The 18,647-nt window shown below is 41.7% G+C and overlaps 1 protein-coding gene across 4 annotated transcripts in view; it reads left to right on the plus strand.

Annotated features, from left to right (window-relative positions):
- Positions 1 to 18,647, plus strand: part of PPP4R4 (protein phosphatase 4 regulatory subunit 4) — a 118,525-nt gene that overhangs the window by 14,340 nt on the left and 85,538 nt on the right. For 2 of the 4 annotated variants that reach the window (XM_025982539.2, XM_025982540.2), the window contains exons 1-2: positions 3,839 to 4,087; positions 5,592 to 5,665. In XM_025982539.2, coding sequence (XP_025838324.2) covers positions 3,962 to 4,087; positions 5,592 to 5,665 — 200 coding nt within the window. In that variant the 5' untranslated portion in view covers positions 3,839 to 3,961. Of the gene's footprint in view, positions 1 to 3,838; positions 4,088 to 5,591; positions 5,666 to 18,647 lie in introns of those variants that run through there. The other 2 variants (XM_025982541.2, XM_072762230.1) reach the window with 2 other exon arrangements.

Consider the following 18,647-nt stretch of genomic DNA (forward strand, 5'->3'; position numbering starts at 1 on the left):
TAATTCTAGAATCAAGACTGAACAGATTCAACCACAAGAATCAACAGATTCAGCACACAATTTATTATTATTATTTTTTTGATCCTGGGGACAGAGAACTGATCTGATGGTAATAATGCTTGCTATGTGCTTGGAATTCCTCTAACCATTGTGTGCATAACATCTCATTTAATTCATATAAGACTTTGTGCTGAGTACTACTGTTATTCTGATCTTAGAGATGAATAGAGTGGGGGATGGCATTGTTAAGTACCTTGCCCAGAGTAGGAAGGAGCAGAGTCAGGATTCTAGGCAGTTGGCCAGAGCCAGTCCAGGCAGTTGGACTCCAAAGTCCATGCACTTAACTACTGTGCTTTTGTCGAATGAATACATGAAATGAATAAGTCTAGCTTCTCTTAGCTGTGTGCTCATGCCTAAAGTCATGTAGCTTCTCTAAGTCTAAATTTCATTACCTATAAAATTGGAATAATGGTGCAGCTCATCTGTATTTCGCAGGATTGCTTCTAGGACATATTGAGATAAGTTGTAAGAAAGCAGTTCAGGTCAGAAAAACAGGGCTCCAAGACTCCTTCACTGCATGTCACTGGCAGAGCTGGGACTAGGACTAAGGTTTCCTGGCAGTCAGGCTGGGGCAGGATATTTCTACCACTGGGTAATAAGCACAGCAGTTACTGATTCTAGTCACCAAGCTGACTTGTCTCCTGCCCTGTAACAACAGCTAACATCAAAGCTATGTCTGTGGATTCGATCAGCTTTTCATTTAAGAATATTGTCAAGTCTCAGATCATGGTGTTGCAAAATAGAGACATGAGGTAATACTTCTTAGGTGAAACAGGGTAAAGTTTAAAAATATTATTTAATATCAGTTACAAACCAAAGGGAAAAGAGAACAATTTCAGAAACTGGCAGAAAAGGGAGGTTCAGGGTATTGTTAAGGAAAACCATCTCCCCCTCGTCTCGGCCTCTTCTCCATCCTAATCTCTCCAAGCTTCCACCATCTTCTACTTTTTCCTTAATGTGGAGCAAAAATAAGAATACCTGGATTTTAGCTGTGGGGTAACCCACTGACCATTTTTGCTTTGAACCTCAGAGGCAATACTGAATTAAAAAGAGAGCAGAGTGGCAGAGCACTCACAGTACCAGATTTCAGGACATACAACAACGGCATAGCAATAAAATCAGTGCAGAATTGGTATAGGAAGAGCTCTAGATAAACAGAGCAGTAGTGAGAGCCCAGAAATAGGGACATTTATCTATTAAGACTTGGCAAAGGACAGAGACGCTGTCACATATCTGTGGGGAAAAGATGGATCATTTGGTGGGTACTGCTGGGCAAATTGGCTCACTATGCAGAGAACATAATATTGTATTCCTGGTCATACCATATGCCAGGTGAACTGCAGATGAATTAAGACCTAACTGTGGGGGTGGAGGGCACCTGGGCAGCTCAGGGGTTGAGCATCTGCTTTTGGTTCAAGCCATGATCCTGGGGTCCTGGGATCGAGTCACAACTGGCTCCCTGCAGGAAGCCTGGTTCTCCCTCTGCCTACGTCTCTGCCTCTCTCTGTCTCTCTCATAAATAAATAAATAAATAAATATTTAAAAAGACCTGTGATAGGTAAAAGCAGGAAGTTATTAAATATGGGAAAGTGTAGGAGGAGATTTTGAGTAGGAAAAGATTCTTCAATGAGACCCAAAGAAATCTACTTCACCAGGCTAAAATTAGATGCATTTGTCTACATTAGAATAAGGATTTCCCCTATACTGTAGGAAAGCAGAGGTCAAGCTATCACGGTGCTTGAAAGATTGGGAGAAATACTTGCATTTTCCAAGATATGAGATTAGTATTTAGAATATATAGGAAACTCCTTCAATTCACTCAGAAAATAATGGCAGAAAAATAGGCAGAGGATGCAAATAGTTAATTCTTCTTTTTTTTTTAGAAATGTAAATACACAATTTTAAAAAGATTTTATATTTTAATTCAATTTGCCAACATATAGTATAACACCCAGTGCTCATCCCATCATGTGCCCTCCTTAATGCCCGTGACCCAGTTACCCCATCCCCCCACCAACCTCCCCTTGGCAAATCCTTTGATTCCCAGAGTTACAAGTTTCTCATGGTTTCTCTTCCTCTCTAATTTTTCGCCACTCAGTTCCCCCTCCTTCGCTTATGGTCCCTTTCACCATAAATAGTTAATTCACAGAAGGAAACAAATTTCAATGGTTCTTCAGTATACAAAAAAATGGGTCACATCACTTATCAATAAAAAAATTAAAAGAAATTACAATGTGATACTGCATTACTGATATCAGATTTCTATAAATTAGGACACCAGATAATACCAAATGTTAGCATATGAAGTGGAAAACGGGGACCTCTCCGTCTTCATATGCCACTGGTGGGAGTGCAAACGGGCGAAGCAACTTGGCAGAGTGAAAACAAGCATTGTAGACTCCAAGACCTGGCAATTCCATTTCTTTCTTATGGTCCATCAGGGACACGTGTAGTACCATTCCCGTATTGTCTGTGGTACAAGGAACTGCTGGCAACCTAACTATCCATTTTTAAGGAATTTTAAGTAAAATGTGTTAGATGCACAAACTGCTTTTAGTGGTCAGGACTAATGAGCATCTAGAATATATAGCCCCATGGATAAATCTCCAAGAGATTATATAAGTTAAGGGAAAAACAAGAAACAGAATGAGTTCTTAGCACGATACCTCTCATGCATTTAAAAAATAATACAAAAAAAATAATACAGAAACTAACAGTATCTTTGGAGGATATACACATGTGCCGGGACGTAGCTTACACATACAAGAGAGGGTGCGCATGGCAGCTTAGAGAAATGGGACTGCAGAGAGGGAACGAGTGGGAAATAATAAAATAACAGCTCTCGCAGGAGCTGAAGAGTATGATCAACATAACTTTTGCCCCTGACATCCAAAAAAAATCGCTCCAGTCCCCTTCCCATTGCTTTCTATTTTCCATGAAATCAAACGTAGGCGACTCAGCGCGGCTGCCCAGAGCAGGGCTTTGGTCCTTTTGGTCCAAAAAGGACCAGCCCCCCCTTGCACGCCCCTTGCCCAGCGCTCGCTTCCCCGCACCCCTGCACGCCTAGCTGCACGTCACACAGTCAAAGCAAGCTCAGATTTCAGTTCGAAGTGGGCTTCCTCTGACTTCACTAGCCAAGTCTCACTGATGGGTTAAGATTGGGTGCTTCCGCTCTGGGAGTCCTTTCCTGGCCGCCGCCCCGCCCCAAGTGCTAGCCTCACCCAGGACAGCATTCCCTGCACCCCTGCCCCCATCACCCGCTCGCACGCACCACGTCGTAATTGCTGATTTGGGGTACACATCCCTCCCCCAGGGCCACAGCTGAGTTAGGGACGTCTCCTAACGCCCACAGCTGGCCTGCTGGGGTGGGCGATCGCGCGAACTAGCGGAAGGTCTCTCCCGCAGGTTAAAGACCACAGCAGCCCACCTCCCTCTGCTTTGCTTCTCCAGCCATTGGCTCAGCCTCGCCACTCCCGGCCCCCGCCCCCAGCCCGCCTCCGCAGGCTGCAGGAGGCGGGGCCTCTGCGCACGCGCCAAGGGGCGGGGCGCGCTCGGCCGGGGGCGGGGCGAGGGGGGACCCGAGGGCGACGCGCGGCGGTGGGGGCAGCCACGGCCCAGCGCGGCAGTTGCGTCGGGCTCGCGTGCGCGCGGCGCCGGGGGGCGGGGCTGAGGCGGGCCCGTGGCCCCGCCCCCGCAGCCCGCCCGCGCGCCTCGCCCCGCCCCCCCGCCTGGGCCGCCCCGCCCCCGCCCCTTCCCCCCGCAACCCCGGCGGCGGCGCTCCTTCTCCCGCCGCCAGCTGTAGCCTCCCGCCCGCCTCCCGCGGCCGAGAGCGGGAGAAAGTCCTGCCGGGGGGCGGCCGCGGGGCTGCTCCGGCCCGGGCGGCGAGGGGCCCCGGCGGTCCATGCATCCGCCGCCGCCCGCCGCTGCCGCTGCCGCGATGGATTTCGGTCAAAACAGCCTGTTCGGCTACATGGAGGACCTGCAGGAGCTCACCATCATCGAGAGGCCGGTCCGCCGGAGCCTCAAGGTGCGCCCCGGGAGGAGGAACCGCCCGCAGGGCGCCCGGCGACTGGCCCCGACCCGACCCCGACCCCATCCCCTTCCCGAGGCGGCCCGGGACCCTCTCGGAGTGCGGCTGGTCCCCGTCCCCCTGCGGCCGCAGTGTCACAGTGTCACCCCGACCCGGCCGCTGCCGGGGCTCGCAGCCCGGACCCCATCCCCGGGGGACGGCCCTTCGGAGCCCCGGGCCCCGACCCGACCCCATCCCCATCCCCTTCCCGGGGCGGCCCGGGACCCTCTCGGAGTGCGGCTGGCCCCGGTCCCCCTGCGGCCGCAGTGTCACAGTGTCACCCCGACCCGGCCGCTGCCGGGGCTCGCAGCCCGGACCCCATCCCCGGGGGACGGCCCTTGGGGGCCCCGACCCGACCCCGACCCCGACCCCATCCCCTTCCCGGGGCGGCCCGGGACCCTCTCGGAGTGCGGCTGGTCCCCGTCCCCCTGCGGCCGCAGTGTCACCCCGACCCGGCCGCTGCCGGGGCTCGCAGCCCGGACCCCATCCCCGGGGGACGGCCCTTCGGAGCCCCGGGCCCCAGCCCGCCCCCGGAGCGGACGGCCCAGCGCGGTCCCGGGCGCCCCCCGCCAGGCCCGGCCCCGCCCCCCTCGCGTCCACGCGGGATCCCCTTCCCCCAGCTCCGCCGGGCCTCCCTCCGCGCAGCTCCCCGCACCCGAGCTGCGGGCGTCCTGCCGCCGACCTCGGCAGCCCCCTGGACCCCCCGCCCCCGCCCCCGTCCTGGGTCTGCACACGTCGGTCCTCCGGGACTCCGGCTGGGACCCCGGTCCGCCCTCCCTGGGCTCCCCTCCCCCCGCAGAGTCATCTGCATCCCAGCCCCAGCCCCCCGGGCTGCTGGCAAACCCGGCTTCCCGACCGCCCCCTCCCCCAGCCGCCCTCTCCGCTGCTCCCTGGAGCTTTTCTCACTCCCACCTGCCGCAACGTCGCGAATCTTTGATTTCCTTCCAGCCCCAGAGTTTATTCCCTTCCCTTCCCCCACTCCACATTTCGTCTTTCTTCGTTCTCTCCCGGCTGCAGTTTGCCTCCATCCCCTTTGTAGCATTTCCTGGGGGTGGAAAATGCTGGAGAAATAGCCTCGGGGCATTAGGGATTTTCAAAGTACGTGTGTATTTTATGCATGCATGTCAAATCGAGTTGGGCAGTGTCCTGAAGCCGCACTGTAATTCTCAAGATAGAACAGTTAAAAAAAAAAAAAGCAACGAACCCATACCCCCAAACCCCAAACTCCAAATTCCCAACCCCCCCCCCAACTCCACCCCACAACCCAACGGTTCCTTAGAGACCTCGGTGGTTGAGGTCCGCACCTGGAGCCCGCAGACTCTTGATTAGTTTTCAAGGATGATGCTTAATTGTGAAACTTTTTCATTAGTCTGTACTTATATGGGGTTCGCGGAGGGTCACTGGGGTGGGGGGCAGGACTAACCCACGTGTGTGTGCATAATTTGTGTTTTACACTTGACAGACACCAGAAGAAATAGAAAGATTGACCGTCGATGAAGACCTCAGCGATATTGAAAGGGCCGTGTATCTGCTCAGGTACTGGCCCCAAGTCTTTCTGTGAATTTGTTGCTGGTTCCCTGTGGCAGGAGGGATGAACGCGCTGTGGCGTTCAGATGTAGTGTGAACCGCGTGAGCAGAGCACTTTGGCATGCACAGCACGTAATTATGTTTTAAGTTAAGATTTTGGTATGGGCTTAACGTTTGACAACTGAAATCAATTAAGACAACCAACTTCTAGACTATTTCTTGAAGGAGGAGGAGGAACAGAACAGCTAAGGATTTGAATTGGATCTCGTTCTTTTTTATTTTTTTTATTTTTATTTTTATTTTATTTTTTTGTTTTTTATTTTCCAGCTTTGGTTGTTCTCCCACAGATCCAGTAAGTTGAGATGAGTCTTAAAGAATGTTCAGTGATTAATTTTAAGTTAATCATAGAGTATGAACTTATATGCTATGTACTAAGTGGAAAAAACCCACACACGAATAGAGTAGTTCAATTTGTTGCTCAGCATAGCCTGTTTATATTACTTCTGCTACGTAAGCTTTGTAATTTTGTCTGAAAGAGTTTAAAATTTAATTGAGCCTCTCTTATTCAACTGTGATCTCACAAGCTCTGCAGAATTGCTTAATCCAAGTGGTTATTGCAAATATTTATAAAATTTCTCTTAGCTGCTTAAAAAACTTTGGATTTAGCTTCTTAAAAGCTAATGCAGTAAACATTAATGAAATTATCTGTGAAAATACTTCAGAAGCAGAATTTTTTCCTAAGGTATTTTGTGTATGTTTGTTTTGAAATTTCTCTTTGACTTACAGCCACATGTTTTTCGCTTTGGCAAATTAGTTTTCACTTTTGTATTTTAGAACGGATTTTGGAAACTGGTGTTATTTGCCTCCTGAGATATTTATCATCCTTGTTTCCTTAGCTTAGGTCAGTTTTGCCAGTTTCAGGTGCTGGCAAGTTTCTTGCTCTCCTTTCTAATTTATAGGTCATACTTCTAGTTCCATGTAATTCAGTGGAGGGTCCTGTAAAAAGAAATCCCTCTCCATGACTTCCCTTTCCATGACTTCTCCTAATTATTCTTTAGCCTATTCATGGCCTCTTGGGTTTCTTTTCTTAGTCAGAATTGTAGCATGCTTATAATTTAGGCCATTCTCTCTAATAATTCTATCACTTGAAAATGTTTCTGGGTATTAGACCTTATGTTGGTGTTATTTCCCCTACTTTGGTGATCTTTGGTAGCATGCTGTCATTATTTCTCTTTATTTATTTATTTATTTATTTATTTATTTATTTAAATTTTTAAAAAAATTTTATTTATTTATGATAGTCACGGAGAGAGAGAGAGGCAGAGACACAGGCAGAGGGAGAAGCAGGCTCCATGCACTGGGAGCCTGATGTGGGATTCGATCCCGGGTCTCCAGGATCGAGCCCTGGGCCAAAGGCAGGCGCCAAACCGCTGCGCCACCCAGGGATCCCCTCTCCCCATTTATTTAAAAGAAAACTTTTATTTATGTGTGAATTAACAATATGTGTTTTTGGTGTTTACACAGAGAATAGTTCAATGCTTAACCTTTTTTTTGATACTTTATTGTGTTATATTTGAATACTTTATTCTTTAGTAATTAACATGTTCAGTAGGGTGAACAATAGTTGTAAACTTCCATCTTTTCCCAGAGTTCTTTTGTTTGGAGTAGATAGACCATTGTCGAGAGTTTGGATAAGTTTTTAAACCTACAGCAGTTAATGATTTGTAGTAAGTTCCTACTTATTCCTACTGGATTCTCTTCTTTTGCATAAACTCTGGCTTACAATTAGGAAATGGAGAGTCTTGCTCTACTTACTTGTGACAGCAGATACCTTATTCAGATATCAGTGACAAGGCTTCTTTTTAAGGAGAGCTTATTTGTTTTCTATTTTGCTTTTCTTGTTAGTGAACCGGGTCATCTAAGTTGTCTGTATTTCTCAGACACAGAACATAGGTTTTATCTAGTTCGGGAATTTACAAAGCCCTTCAGAGACAAATGGGTCCTCTCATTCTTATTTTTTTTTTAAAGATTTATTTATTTATTCATGAGAGACACAGACAGAGAGAGAGAGGCAGAGACATAGGCAGAGGGAGAAGCAGGCTCCTCACAGGGAGCCTGATGTGGGACTCCATCCTGGATCCCAGGATCATGACCTGAGCTGAAGGCAGGCACCCAACAACTGCTGAGCCACCCAGGTGTCCCAGGTCCTCTCATTCTTAGACAAGTTTTTTTTTTTTTAAAGAGATCTGATATTTAGTTTCTTGTGGCTGGTCTGCCTTGAAGGAGGTTTGGAAGGTGACTAAGAAGGCAAACACTAATTTGGTTGTGTATAGGTTCTCCAGCAGAGTTTTTAGTATTTATACTACCTCACCGCCTCCTGGGGGAAAGTGGGATTTCACCTGTAGGCCAGCTTCTAAAAGCACACTGCCTGAAGTGTTCTTTCTTCCCAGGGATTTGGGGAGGGTGTGGGGATTGTCTTATAGATGAGTCCCGACTTTGTCTCTGTTACAGCCTCTTCTGCTATCTTATACTAGGCCTTTTATTTATTTATTATTTTTTAAAAATATTTTATTTATTTATTCATGAGAGAGAGAGAGAGAGAGAGAGAGAGGCAGAGACAGGGAGAGGTAGAAGGGGGCTCCAGGATCACGCCCTGGGCCGAAGGTGGCGCTAAACCACTGAGCTACCCAGGCTGCCCTAGGCCTTTTATTTTATTTTATTTTATTTATTTTATTTATTTTTTTTCCTAAGCCTTTCATTTTAAACGTACTCTATTTTTTTCCTTTTTTTTTTTTTAAAAAAAGGTTTTATTTATTTATTTATTAGAGAGAGAGAGCTCACATGCTGCATATGTGTAGGGTTTGGGGGGAAGGAGCAGAGTGAGGGACAAGCTAACTCTACTGAGCATGGAGCTCATGGGGCTTGATCCTAGGACCCTGAGATCATGACCTGAGCTGAAACCAAGAGTCAGATGCTCAACCAGTTGAGCCACACAGGTGCCCCTTGGTTTGTTTGTTTATTTGTTTTTCATCTGATTTTCAGATTCTTGAGTGCTCTACCTTTTTCTTTTCTTTTTTTTTTTTTTTAATTTTTTTATTTATTTATGATAGTCATACAGAGAGAGAGAGAGAGAGGCAGAGACACAGGCAGAGGGAGAAGCAGGCTCCATGCACCAGGAGCCCGACGTGGGACTCGATCCCGGGTCTCCAGGATCGCGCCCTGGGCCAAAGGCAGGCGCCAAACCGCTGCGCCACCCAGGGATCCCCCCTTTTTCTTTGTATGGGATATTTAATATCCAGATTCCCCCCGCCTCTGTCTTTGAATGTCAGATTTGTCTCTCTAGTTCTCTTATTTTGTATATTAAAACTCTTTCGGAATCTTAGGTTAAATTAGAATTCATGCAAATGTGTTTTCATCACACATGCTTTTATGTCAGTAGAGGTTCTGATAGCATTTAAATTGAATCTAATATCTAAAACATTATCTGTAGAGTATTGTCATCCAATGCAAAGCAAATTACATGGTTCATTATCTCACCCTAAAATATGGCAGATCAATTGTTAATGCAGTTTTCATAATTAAGCTTAGAACATTACGGTATTTGAAGACATGACACAGATGAATTTGTGGTTTTGCATAAATACGATGCTGATACATCCATCTGTGGCATTTAGTGCTGAAGCAGAACAGCTTTCCTAATAGTCACAGCTTGTGGCTTCGTCAAAATCATATCATCTTTTTCCTGTTCTCTGTCTTCTTTGCGATTTTGGCATACATTTTAGGAATGTACTTAAAATATGTGGATAATTTTGTTAAAGAGCCCTAAGTTTGTATACTGTGCTTCATTAGGTAGGTCTTTACTTACATATCTGTAATTGCCTACCAATTATTGTTTCCACTCAGTCCTTTACTTTTTGAAGCAGTCCTGCTGGCCTCTTCACTGTTATTCGTATTCATTGTGTTCATCCTTAGCTCTGCTTTTTCTTGTCCTGGAGGACCTTTCATTATACCTGTTCAACATTTTCCATCTCCCGGATCCAGCTCTGATCTTGCATCTTTCGTAAAGCCTTTCTTAACTGCTGAAACCACATGGAGCCCAGACTTCTTTGAGCTCCCATATCACTTATTGATGCCTTCCCTCAAGTAGTGATGAATCACTACACAGTATTCCTTAACCTGCCTGTGCCAGTGAACATTTTCTTTCATTGTAAGCTCCCAGAGGGCAAGCCATCTGTTATGTTGTTGCTGTTTTGGTCTTTCTCGTTCTGTGCTGTGATATAAATATATACTTCTTAAGGTGTTTTTATCAATTTAAGATGACCAAATGGATTAAGATACTTCTGATTTTTTTTTAAATATTGTAGGCAATCTGTGCTGTGATATAAATATATACTTCTTAAGGTGTTTTTATCAATTTAAGATGACCAAATGGATTAAGATACTTCTGATTTTTTTTTAAAAATATTGTAGGCAATAGAATCAATCAGGGTTAGGTTATAGCCTATTCTACTGTTTATTATCTGTGTGACCATGAACATGTTATTTATGGTTGTTATGCTCTCTTTTCTCATCTGTAAAATGGAAATAGCAATTCCTATTTCCCAAGCTTGTATTATGTATGGAGCCCTGACACAGAACAGGTACCCAATTAATGTTAATTTCGTTCTGTGTCTTTCCCCCATCCCTACTTCCTTGTTACTTAAGTTCTCAGGATATATTTCAAACTTTTAAAAGAGGCTACGATATTAATTTTGCCTTCCAATAATTTAGTAAAGTAACTGGCAAGTAAAGTATGTCAACTGAAGTTTGTGATCGATGCTATTAACTTCTTTGGCTAATAGTCTTTATCAGAAGCCAGAGTTTTCATGAATTATAATTAAACATTTTTAAGCCTGAGTGATAAGGCCAGCCTGTTTTAAAGATTTGTATTTTCTTACCAAATGATCTTATCTTAAGCAATATTTGCTCTTAACATATTGCATGCATTGTGTGGATTGGCTAGTGTTAACCTCACTTTTATGTTGGTTGTTTTTACAGTCACTGTAACACTGCAAATTAAAAAAGAAGAGATTATTTATTTTAGAGAGAGAGAGAGAGCACGCTGGAGAGGGAGCATGCACATGGGCAGTGTGAGGGACAGAGGGAGAAGCAGAGGGAAAGACAGAGAATCCCATGCAGACTGCCTGCTGAGGGCAGAGCCTGGAGCAGGGCTTGATCCTAGGACCCTGAGACCATGACCTGTGTCCAAATCAAGAGTTGCCTGGGTTACCAACTGTCCCCCGATCCCAGGCCCCTATGCAGTGAGTTTTAGATCATTTTGCACTTTGCCTTCCAGGGACAGCCAGGTAAAGTGCATCTTTAATTAGGAACTTTTCCCCTCTGCCCCGCCTCTGTCCCTTGTTTGAGGAATAAGTGCTCCCCCTAGTGAAATCGTGAAATCGTAGAGGGAGCTTTCTGCAGCCAAGTCTGAAAATGAACCAAAGTCCTATAAACTTGGCTACTGCTGATCACCTCTGGAGACTCTTGGTATTCAGGACTAGAACAGGACAGCAGTAAGATAGTGGGGAAGAACTTGAAGGATAAATTTGGCTACCTGGCTAGGTTTTGATCATTTTATCTTTAAAAATACCTGTTGTATTTGTTCTGCAAATGTGAAAAGTTGTGTGAAAAACTCCTTTGTATGGCCTTATTTCTAAGATCTTCTGTATCCCCACACTTCTTTTATTTTCAGTAATGTCTTGATTTCTTTTTTTGATGCCTTCTGCCTTTTAGTATAGTTTCAGTAAAACGGATATATAAGGGATGTGTGTGTGTGTATATGTATGTGAGACAGAGGGAGACTGTGTATGTGTGTGTATGGGGGTGCTTGACGGTCTAGTATTACTTTGCCAAGTTTTCTTGAGTGATGTACAGAAGAGCATTTTTAATGCCTCACAAGTAAAATGGATAGTTGGTTACTTAATCCAAAAAAAATGGTCAGTGTAGGGAATCATAGAAATACCTACGTTCAACATTTTATTTTAATATAAAAATATGTTTTTGTCTGCCAGTCTTTTGTTGTAGGTCCACTGCCTTTTCTTTGAGCATAGGTCTGCTGATTATAGTTCAGGATCTGCTTTATTGCATTGATTACCCCCATGAAGCACTTTTAATGTCAAGTTTATGTTTCTTTAAAGCTAGGTGAGAATTGGAAGGTGGCTTAGGAAGCGTTTGGAAAGCGTGGTCCTAGAGTTTTGTGATTTTCTACTCATCTTTTGCAAGTTGTCTTGTTTTTCCTAATTCAGTAGCAATTTTCTTTGGCAAGTTATCTTTACTGAGTGTTTCTAAAACTTTCAATTTAGTTTTCAGAGAAATGATTCTGTTTTTGCATCTCATGTTTCTGCAATATTTAATTATGTAATTGCAACAGCCAGTAAAATTGGGATAAACTGGTCTGAGAACAAATACAGGCAACTCTTGGTTACAAATCAACTAGAGCAGAAGCCTGTGAATATTCTAGAAAGTAGCCTTCCTTTGGCAAGGAAGTGGAAAGTGTTGTTTAGTTGGAAGAGTCTTTTAACACCATGCAGAGAGAGATACTGTTTTCAAAGTGTGCACTGTGATGACCTCCCTTCATCCTTGGTTATCCATGATATTTCTCTCTTGTTTCTGCATTGATTTTAGGCCGTGGTGTGGTCTGTTATTCATTTACTTTTGTGTACTAAAAAAGAAAAAGAATTAGAAATCTTAAAGAGTTTCCTCCCTCCCTCCTTTCCTTTCCTTTCCTTTCCTTTCCTTTCCTTTCCTTTCCTTTCCTTTCCTTTCCTTTTTTCTTTCTTTCCTTCCTTCCTTCCTTCCTTCCTTCCTTCCTTCCTTCCTTCCTTCCTTCCTTCCTTCCTTCCTTCCTTCCTGGTGGAGAGGAAAGTGAAGGGGCAAAGGGGGAGGGAGAGACAGAATCTTAAGCAGGCTTCATGCCCAGTAGATCATGACCAATCACACGACCCTGAGATCATGACTTGAGCCAAAATCAAGAGTTAGATGCTTAACTGATTGAGCTGCTCAGGCGCTCCACAAAGATACTTTCATGGACATAATGTTTTTGTCTTGTTTTTTAAAACAAGCTTTTTGAATGTCTGCAGAAATGTGCATAAATCCTGAATATGTAGCTTGTTGAATTTGCATGAATGAACACACCCGTGTAACCAGCATACAGAACACAATCTACTATATATTAGCCTAGCACTTCTCTTGTACTTCTGTCCAGTTCCTTCTGTTCTCTGCAAAGGGTAACTACCATCCTGACTTTTAACATCATACATTAGTTTGCCTGATTTTGAACTTAATATAGTAGGAACCATGGAATGTACTGTTTTATGCTTAGCTTTTACTGAACCTTTTCAAAAAGAGATTTGTCCATGTTGTTGCATGGATAGATTGTTCATTTTCATTACTGTATAGCATTCCATTATATGCCACAATTTATTTATTCATATAATATTCACATACAAGTCTCTTGGTGAATAGATGTGTGCATTTCTTTTAGTTATTTTCATAGAAGTAGAATTACTGGTCATTCATGTATGCATATGATCAGTTTAAAAGATACTGCTAAACAGTTTTCCAAATTGTTTCAATTTAAACTTATACCAGCAGTGTATGAGTGGCCCCAACCCTTAGTGTTTAGGAAACAAAGTGACAAACTTTCTAGTATATAAATTTTCTAGCATATTGATAATCACCTGAAGAGGTTTTTGTTGGTTTTTGTTTTCCTGTGCCTGGTTTTACTTATACCATTGAACATTTTTCTTTTCCTACAAGAATGTTCCCTGTAAGAGGTCCCATTTAAAGAAAATTGCCCAAATTATCATCCTCTGTGAAGATGATGCTCGAATAACTTGCCTTTCTACATTGAAGTAGGAAGCACTTTCATTTTTGTGTTTTAAGATAGACGGACCAGTGTTTCACATATTAAGAGGAGTATATAATGGATTCCGGTTGTATATCTTATTATTACTCAGGCCAAATTACTTAAGCCCTTGGCAAACCTTGAATTCCCTGTTTCGGAAAAGTACTAGGTCACTGAATGTAGGGGGTTTGGCGATTATTTCCATCTCCTTTGCCTTGCCTTTTGTTATGAGCATAACAATGACATGTTTCTTTTTTCCTATTTACTGAAGCTTCAGAAGGCTGTCTCTGTGACATCAGGAGAAAGCAGAATGCTCTCAAGGGATCTGTAGGAAAAGCTTAACAAAAAACTATTTTCATCAGTGAAAAGTGACTTATATCATGTCATTGGAAAGATCTAGAGCTTACTAACATGATGCAATTATGAGAGATTTGGGAAGTTTTTATCTTAAGTATAGTCAGATATTAGTAATAGAAGAGATTTGTAATGTAACTATTACTTTAGAATAAATTTTATGAGTTAAGGTAAAAGATAGAGAATGTTTATTGAGTACTTGTTAGGTGTTGGGCATCACCTGGGGAATGATAACATTATGCAGCAGATAACTTGTGTTCAGGAAGTAGTTGTTTAAGGGAGTGAATGCATTTTTCTTAGAGCTCAGTAGAAGAGAGGGCATTCCCCAGTTAACAAGTGTGTTGGGTGTTAAGAAGGCAGGAGGTTGTGTCAGAAATACTTTATATTAAGACAGACCCAGATTGATTCTTAGAGGCTGGGGCTCACTGATTTACTTACGGAGAAACCTTAAGTTGCTTAGCTTCTCTGAGTCCAAGCCTCCTATTCTAAAATGAGAATAATAATACCTATACTGTAGGATTGTTAAGATTAGAGGAAATGTATGTAGAGGGCACAGTGCTGGGTTCAGAGTTGTATTTAGAGAAGGGTAGTTTTTAAATTTAATTTAATTTTATTTTATTTATTCATTCATGAGAGACACACACACACACACACAGAGATGCAGAGACACAGAGAGAGAAGAGGGAGAAGCAGTCCCGTGGGGAGCCCGATGCGGGACTCAATCCTGGCACCACAGGATCATGCCCTGAGCCAAAGGCAGAGGCTCAACCGCTGAGCCACCCAGGTGTCCCAAGGGTAGTTGTTGTTGGTCTTTTTAATCACCTGTTTGCAATTCAGTACATGATTTATAGATGTATGTATAGGGTACATGGGAAAATCCCGTCTGGAAACTTCCTTTAGTTATAAAGTTTTCTCTTCAGATGGTACCCCTTTGCAGTCAATCTTCCACTGTGACCCTGGGCAACCAGTGATCTGCTTTTTGTCATAGATTGATTTTTAGACATATGTTCTAGAATGTAGACGTATGTTTTCATATCTCTTGGATGAATTCCTAAAATAGAACACTGGGTTATGTGGTGAATATATGTGTGTTTTCATTTTTTATAGTTTTGTGAGGTATAATTGATATCCAGTAAATTGCACATATTTTAGCTGTATGATTTGATGAACTTATATATATATACATTTAATTATATTAAATAAACATATAAATATACATATATTTATATAAATTTATGGGTGTGTGTATATGTGTATATATACATATATATAAAATGTATATATATACACACTCATAAAGCTATCATCACAACTAAGGTAATGAACATATCCATCACCCTCCACAGTAACTTTTTAAAATATTCTCTCCCATTCCTCTGATCTCCCACTCTAGGCAACCATTGATTAACTTTCTGTCACTATGGATTAGTTAGCAATTTCTAGAATTTTATAGAAATTAATTGGAGTATCTACTTTTTTGTCTGACTTCTTTTACTCAATTGTTGTGAAGTTCATGTATACTGTTGCATGTGTCAATAGTTTATTTCTGTTTGGTGTTGATAATCCATTTTAAGAATATAACATTTTGCTTATCTATTCATCTGCTAATGGTCATTTGGGTAATTTCCAGTTTTTGGCTACTACAGACTTAAGTGGCTATAAATATTCAAGTACAAATTTTGGTGGGTACGTGCTTTTCCTTCCTTCTCTGGTATACAGCTAGGAGTATGATGGCTGGGTCATGTAGTGGATATTTACATTTGTAAGAAACTGCTAAACTGTTTCCAATGTGAACTTATAATTTTACATTTCCAGGCAGTGTATGAAAGTTTGAGTTGCTCCATGTACTCATTAACATTTGCTATGATCAGTATTTTTAGTTTTAAGCCATTTAATGGTGTTTCTAGTGGTCTAGCATAATGGTGTTTCATTGTGTTTGTAATTTGGATTTCCCAAATGACCAGTGGCCCGTGAGCACCTTTACATGTGTTTATAAGCCAGCCATATATCTTGTTTGGTGAAGTATCTGTTCAAAACTTTTGCCCATTGGTTGGATATATGTTTTGCAGATATTTTTCCCAGTCTGTAGCTTTTTAATTTTTATAGAAGTATTTTTCCAAGAGCAAAGATTTTTTTGCTTCGTTGCAGTCTAATTTTGATGAGGTCTAATTTATTGATTTTTTTCCCCTTTATAATTAGTATTTTTTTGAATTATATTGAAGAGATTTTTATCAACTTCTAAGCAGTTTTAAGGTGTTAGCTCTTAATTTTAGGTCTGTGATCCATTTCCAGGCAAATGGTAAAGATAAGGCTCGAGGTTAATTTTTTTGCACTTGGCTGTAATGTGAAATGGAAAGGGCCAGTTTGTTTGCTAGTGTAAAAATCAGGGGACATAGCATCTTTGTCTATGATCACATTTAAGTCACTTAAGTTCTTCAGGCACCGTTCCCCCCCCTTTCCTCCATATAATATAATGAGTTGTGCCTGACAGAATTTAAGGTTCCATCTTGCTTGAGCAGGGTATCTTCAATTGTAGGATAAAGTTGTTGAATCCCAGTTTATTATTTCATCCATTGAGTGGTGCCATTGGTCATCCCTTTGGGCATAAGGTCCTTGGAGAGGTGAATGGTTTCACAGCTTTTTAAAAAAGTGTCATTTGTAAGGTAAGGAGTCATAATTCAGAAGGTGCCTGTGTTTCATTAAGGATTGGATACAATAATATGATTAAAGAAAAAATACTCATTTTGCTGAACTAGAAAATATCAGAAAATAGTTTTTCTTTCAAGAGTTCTACATATTATAGATTTGGTGTGGAGATGTTTGGGGCAGAATTAGAGTTATTTGGCCTGCATAAAAATATTTTACATGCTCATGTATGAAAAATCAGACTTTTCAGTCTGACTGACTTAGAATTGTCATAGAAATTCTCTTGATAATAAGTTTACAAACTTGTCTGCTTGGACATTCTCTTGGTAATAAAATTAAACTAATTTGCTTGAAAAGTAGGTAATCTTGAAGAGGGAAGGATTCACAAAAGTACATACAACCTGGCTATATGGGGGAAAAGGACACCTCTCCTTGAGGCTCTGATAATGGTGGGGAAGCACGGGGTGGGGGGTTGGTTTATACATGTGGATGGTGTATATGTGTAACTCACATAATTTTCTAGTCATATGGAGGATTTTCCCAGAAATTTTCTGTTACTGGTTTCTAGTTTAATTCTGTAATAGTCACAGAACATTCTCTACTTTGCTTGACTTCTGAGGTTTTATGACCCAGATCATGATTGATCTTGGTGAATTTTCCATGCATACTTGAAAAGAGTGTGCATTCTGTTGTTGGGTATAATGTTCTATAAGTGTGAATTAGGTCAAGTGGGTTGATGGTATTTCTCAGGTCTTCTATATCTCCAATGTTATTTTCTGTGTACTTATTCTATGAATTACAAAGATTGGAGTATTGAAGTGTCTATACATGCGGATTTGTCTACTTCTTTCAAATCTGTCAGTTTTAGTAGTTGTTCACATGTTTTGGTTTCTGTATTTAGGTACATATACAGTTAGGATTATTTTCTTGGTGACATAACTCCTTTATAGTTATGTAATATTTATCTTTATCCCTAGAAATATTTTTTGTTTTGAAATATAGTTTATCTGATATTAATATACTCTAGCTTTTTTTTTTTTTTGGTTAGTGTTTACCCAGTATATCTTTTACTTTTTTTTTTTTTTAAGTAACTTTGGAAGGAATTATTTTAGGTTTCTAGAACACTCACAAAAATAGTTCAGAGAGTTTCTATATACTTTTCATCAGTTTCCTCTAAAGCTAATATCTTACATAACCTTGGTACTTTTGCCAAAACTAAGAAATTAACATAGGCACATCACTATTAACTGAACTATAGATTATTTTGATTTCATCAGTTTTTTCACTAATGTTCTTTTCCTCCAGGAAACCACATTGCATGTAGTTGCCATATCTCCTTAGTCTCCTCTTGGCTGTGATGCTTTCCTAGTCTTCCCTTGCTTTTCAAGATTTTGATAGTTTAAAGAATATTTGGTAGAATGTCTCTCAAGTTGTATTTGTCTAATGTTTTTCACATTATTATATTGGGGTTTATGGGCTTTTGGGAAGACTACCATGGAGATGAAATACTTTTCTCATCCCATCATTTTAGGGGATACATGCTATCACTACAATTTATCACTGGTGATGATAATCTTGATTACTTGGTTAAAGTAGTATCTGCCAGGTTCCTCCAAGGTAGAAGTGGTGAGAGAGGACCTCTCTTGTTTCTGATCTTAGGGGGAAGGCATTCAGTCTCTCACCATTAAGTATGATGTAAGTAGTCCTAATTTGCTGACAGCTTTTATTAGGAATGGATGGTGAATCTTGTTGAATATTTTTCTGAATCTAATTGGTATGATATATGGCTTTTCTAACTTAGTTTTTTTAATATGCTGAATTACATTGATCAGTTTTCAAATGATGAACCAGCCTTGCATTCTTGGGATGAAATCTATTTGGTATAAATCTTTTTAAATATTTCAGGGCTCTATTTGCTACTATATTTTGGAGGATTTTTGCAACTAATGTAATGAGAGATATTGACCTACAGTTTTCTTATATCTGTGCCTAGTTTTGGTTTTAGGAGAATGTTCATGAAATGATTTGGGAAGTGGTTTCCTATCTTCTGGAAGAGGTTGTGTAGAACTGGTAGGATTTCTCCCTTAAATGTTAATTTTTTTTAAG

This window comes from Vulpes vulpes, chromosome 6, assembly GCF_048418805.1.
Source record: "Vulpes vulpes isolate BD-2025 chromosome 6, VulVul3, whole genome shotgun sequence".
NCBI classification, from domain to species: domain Eukaryota; kingdom Metazoa; phylum Chordata; class Mammalia; order Carnivora; family Canidae; genus Vulpes; species Vulpes vulpes.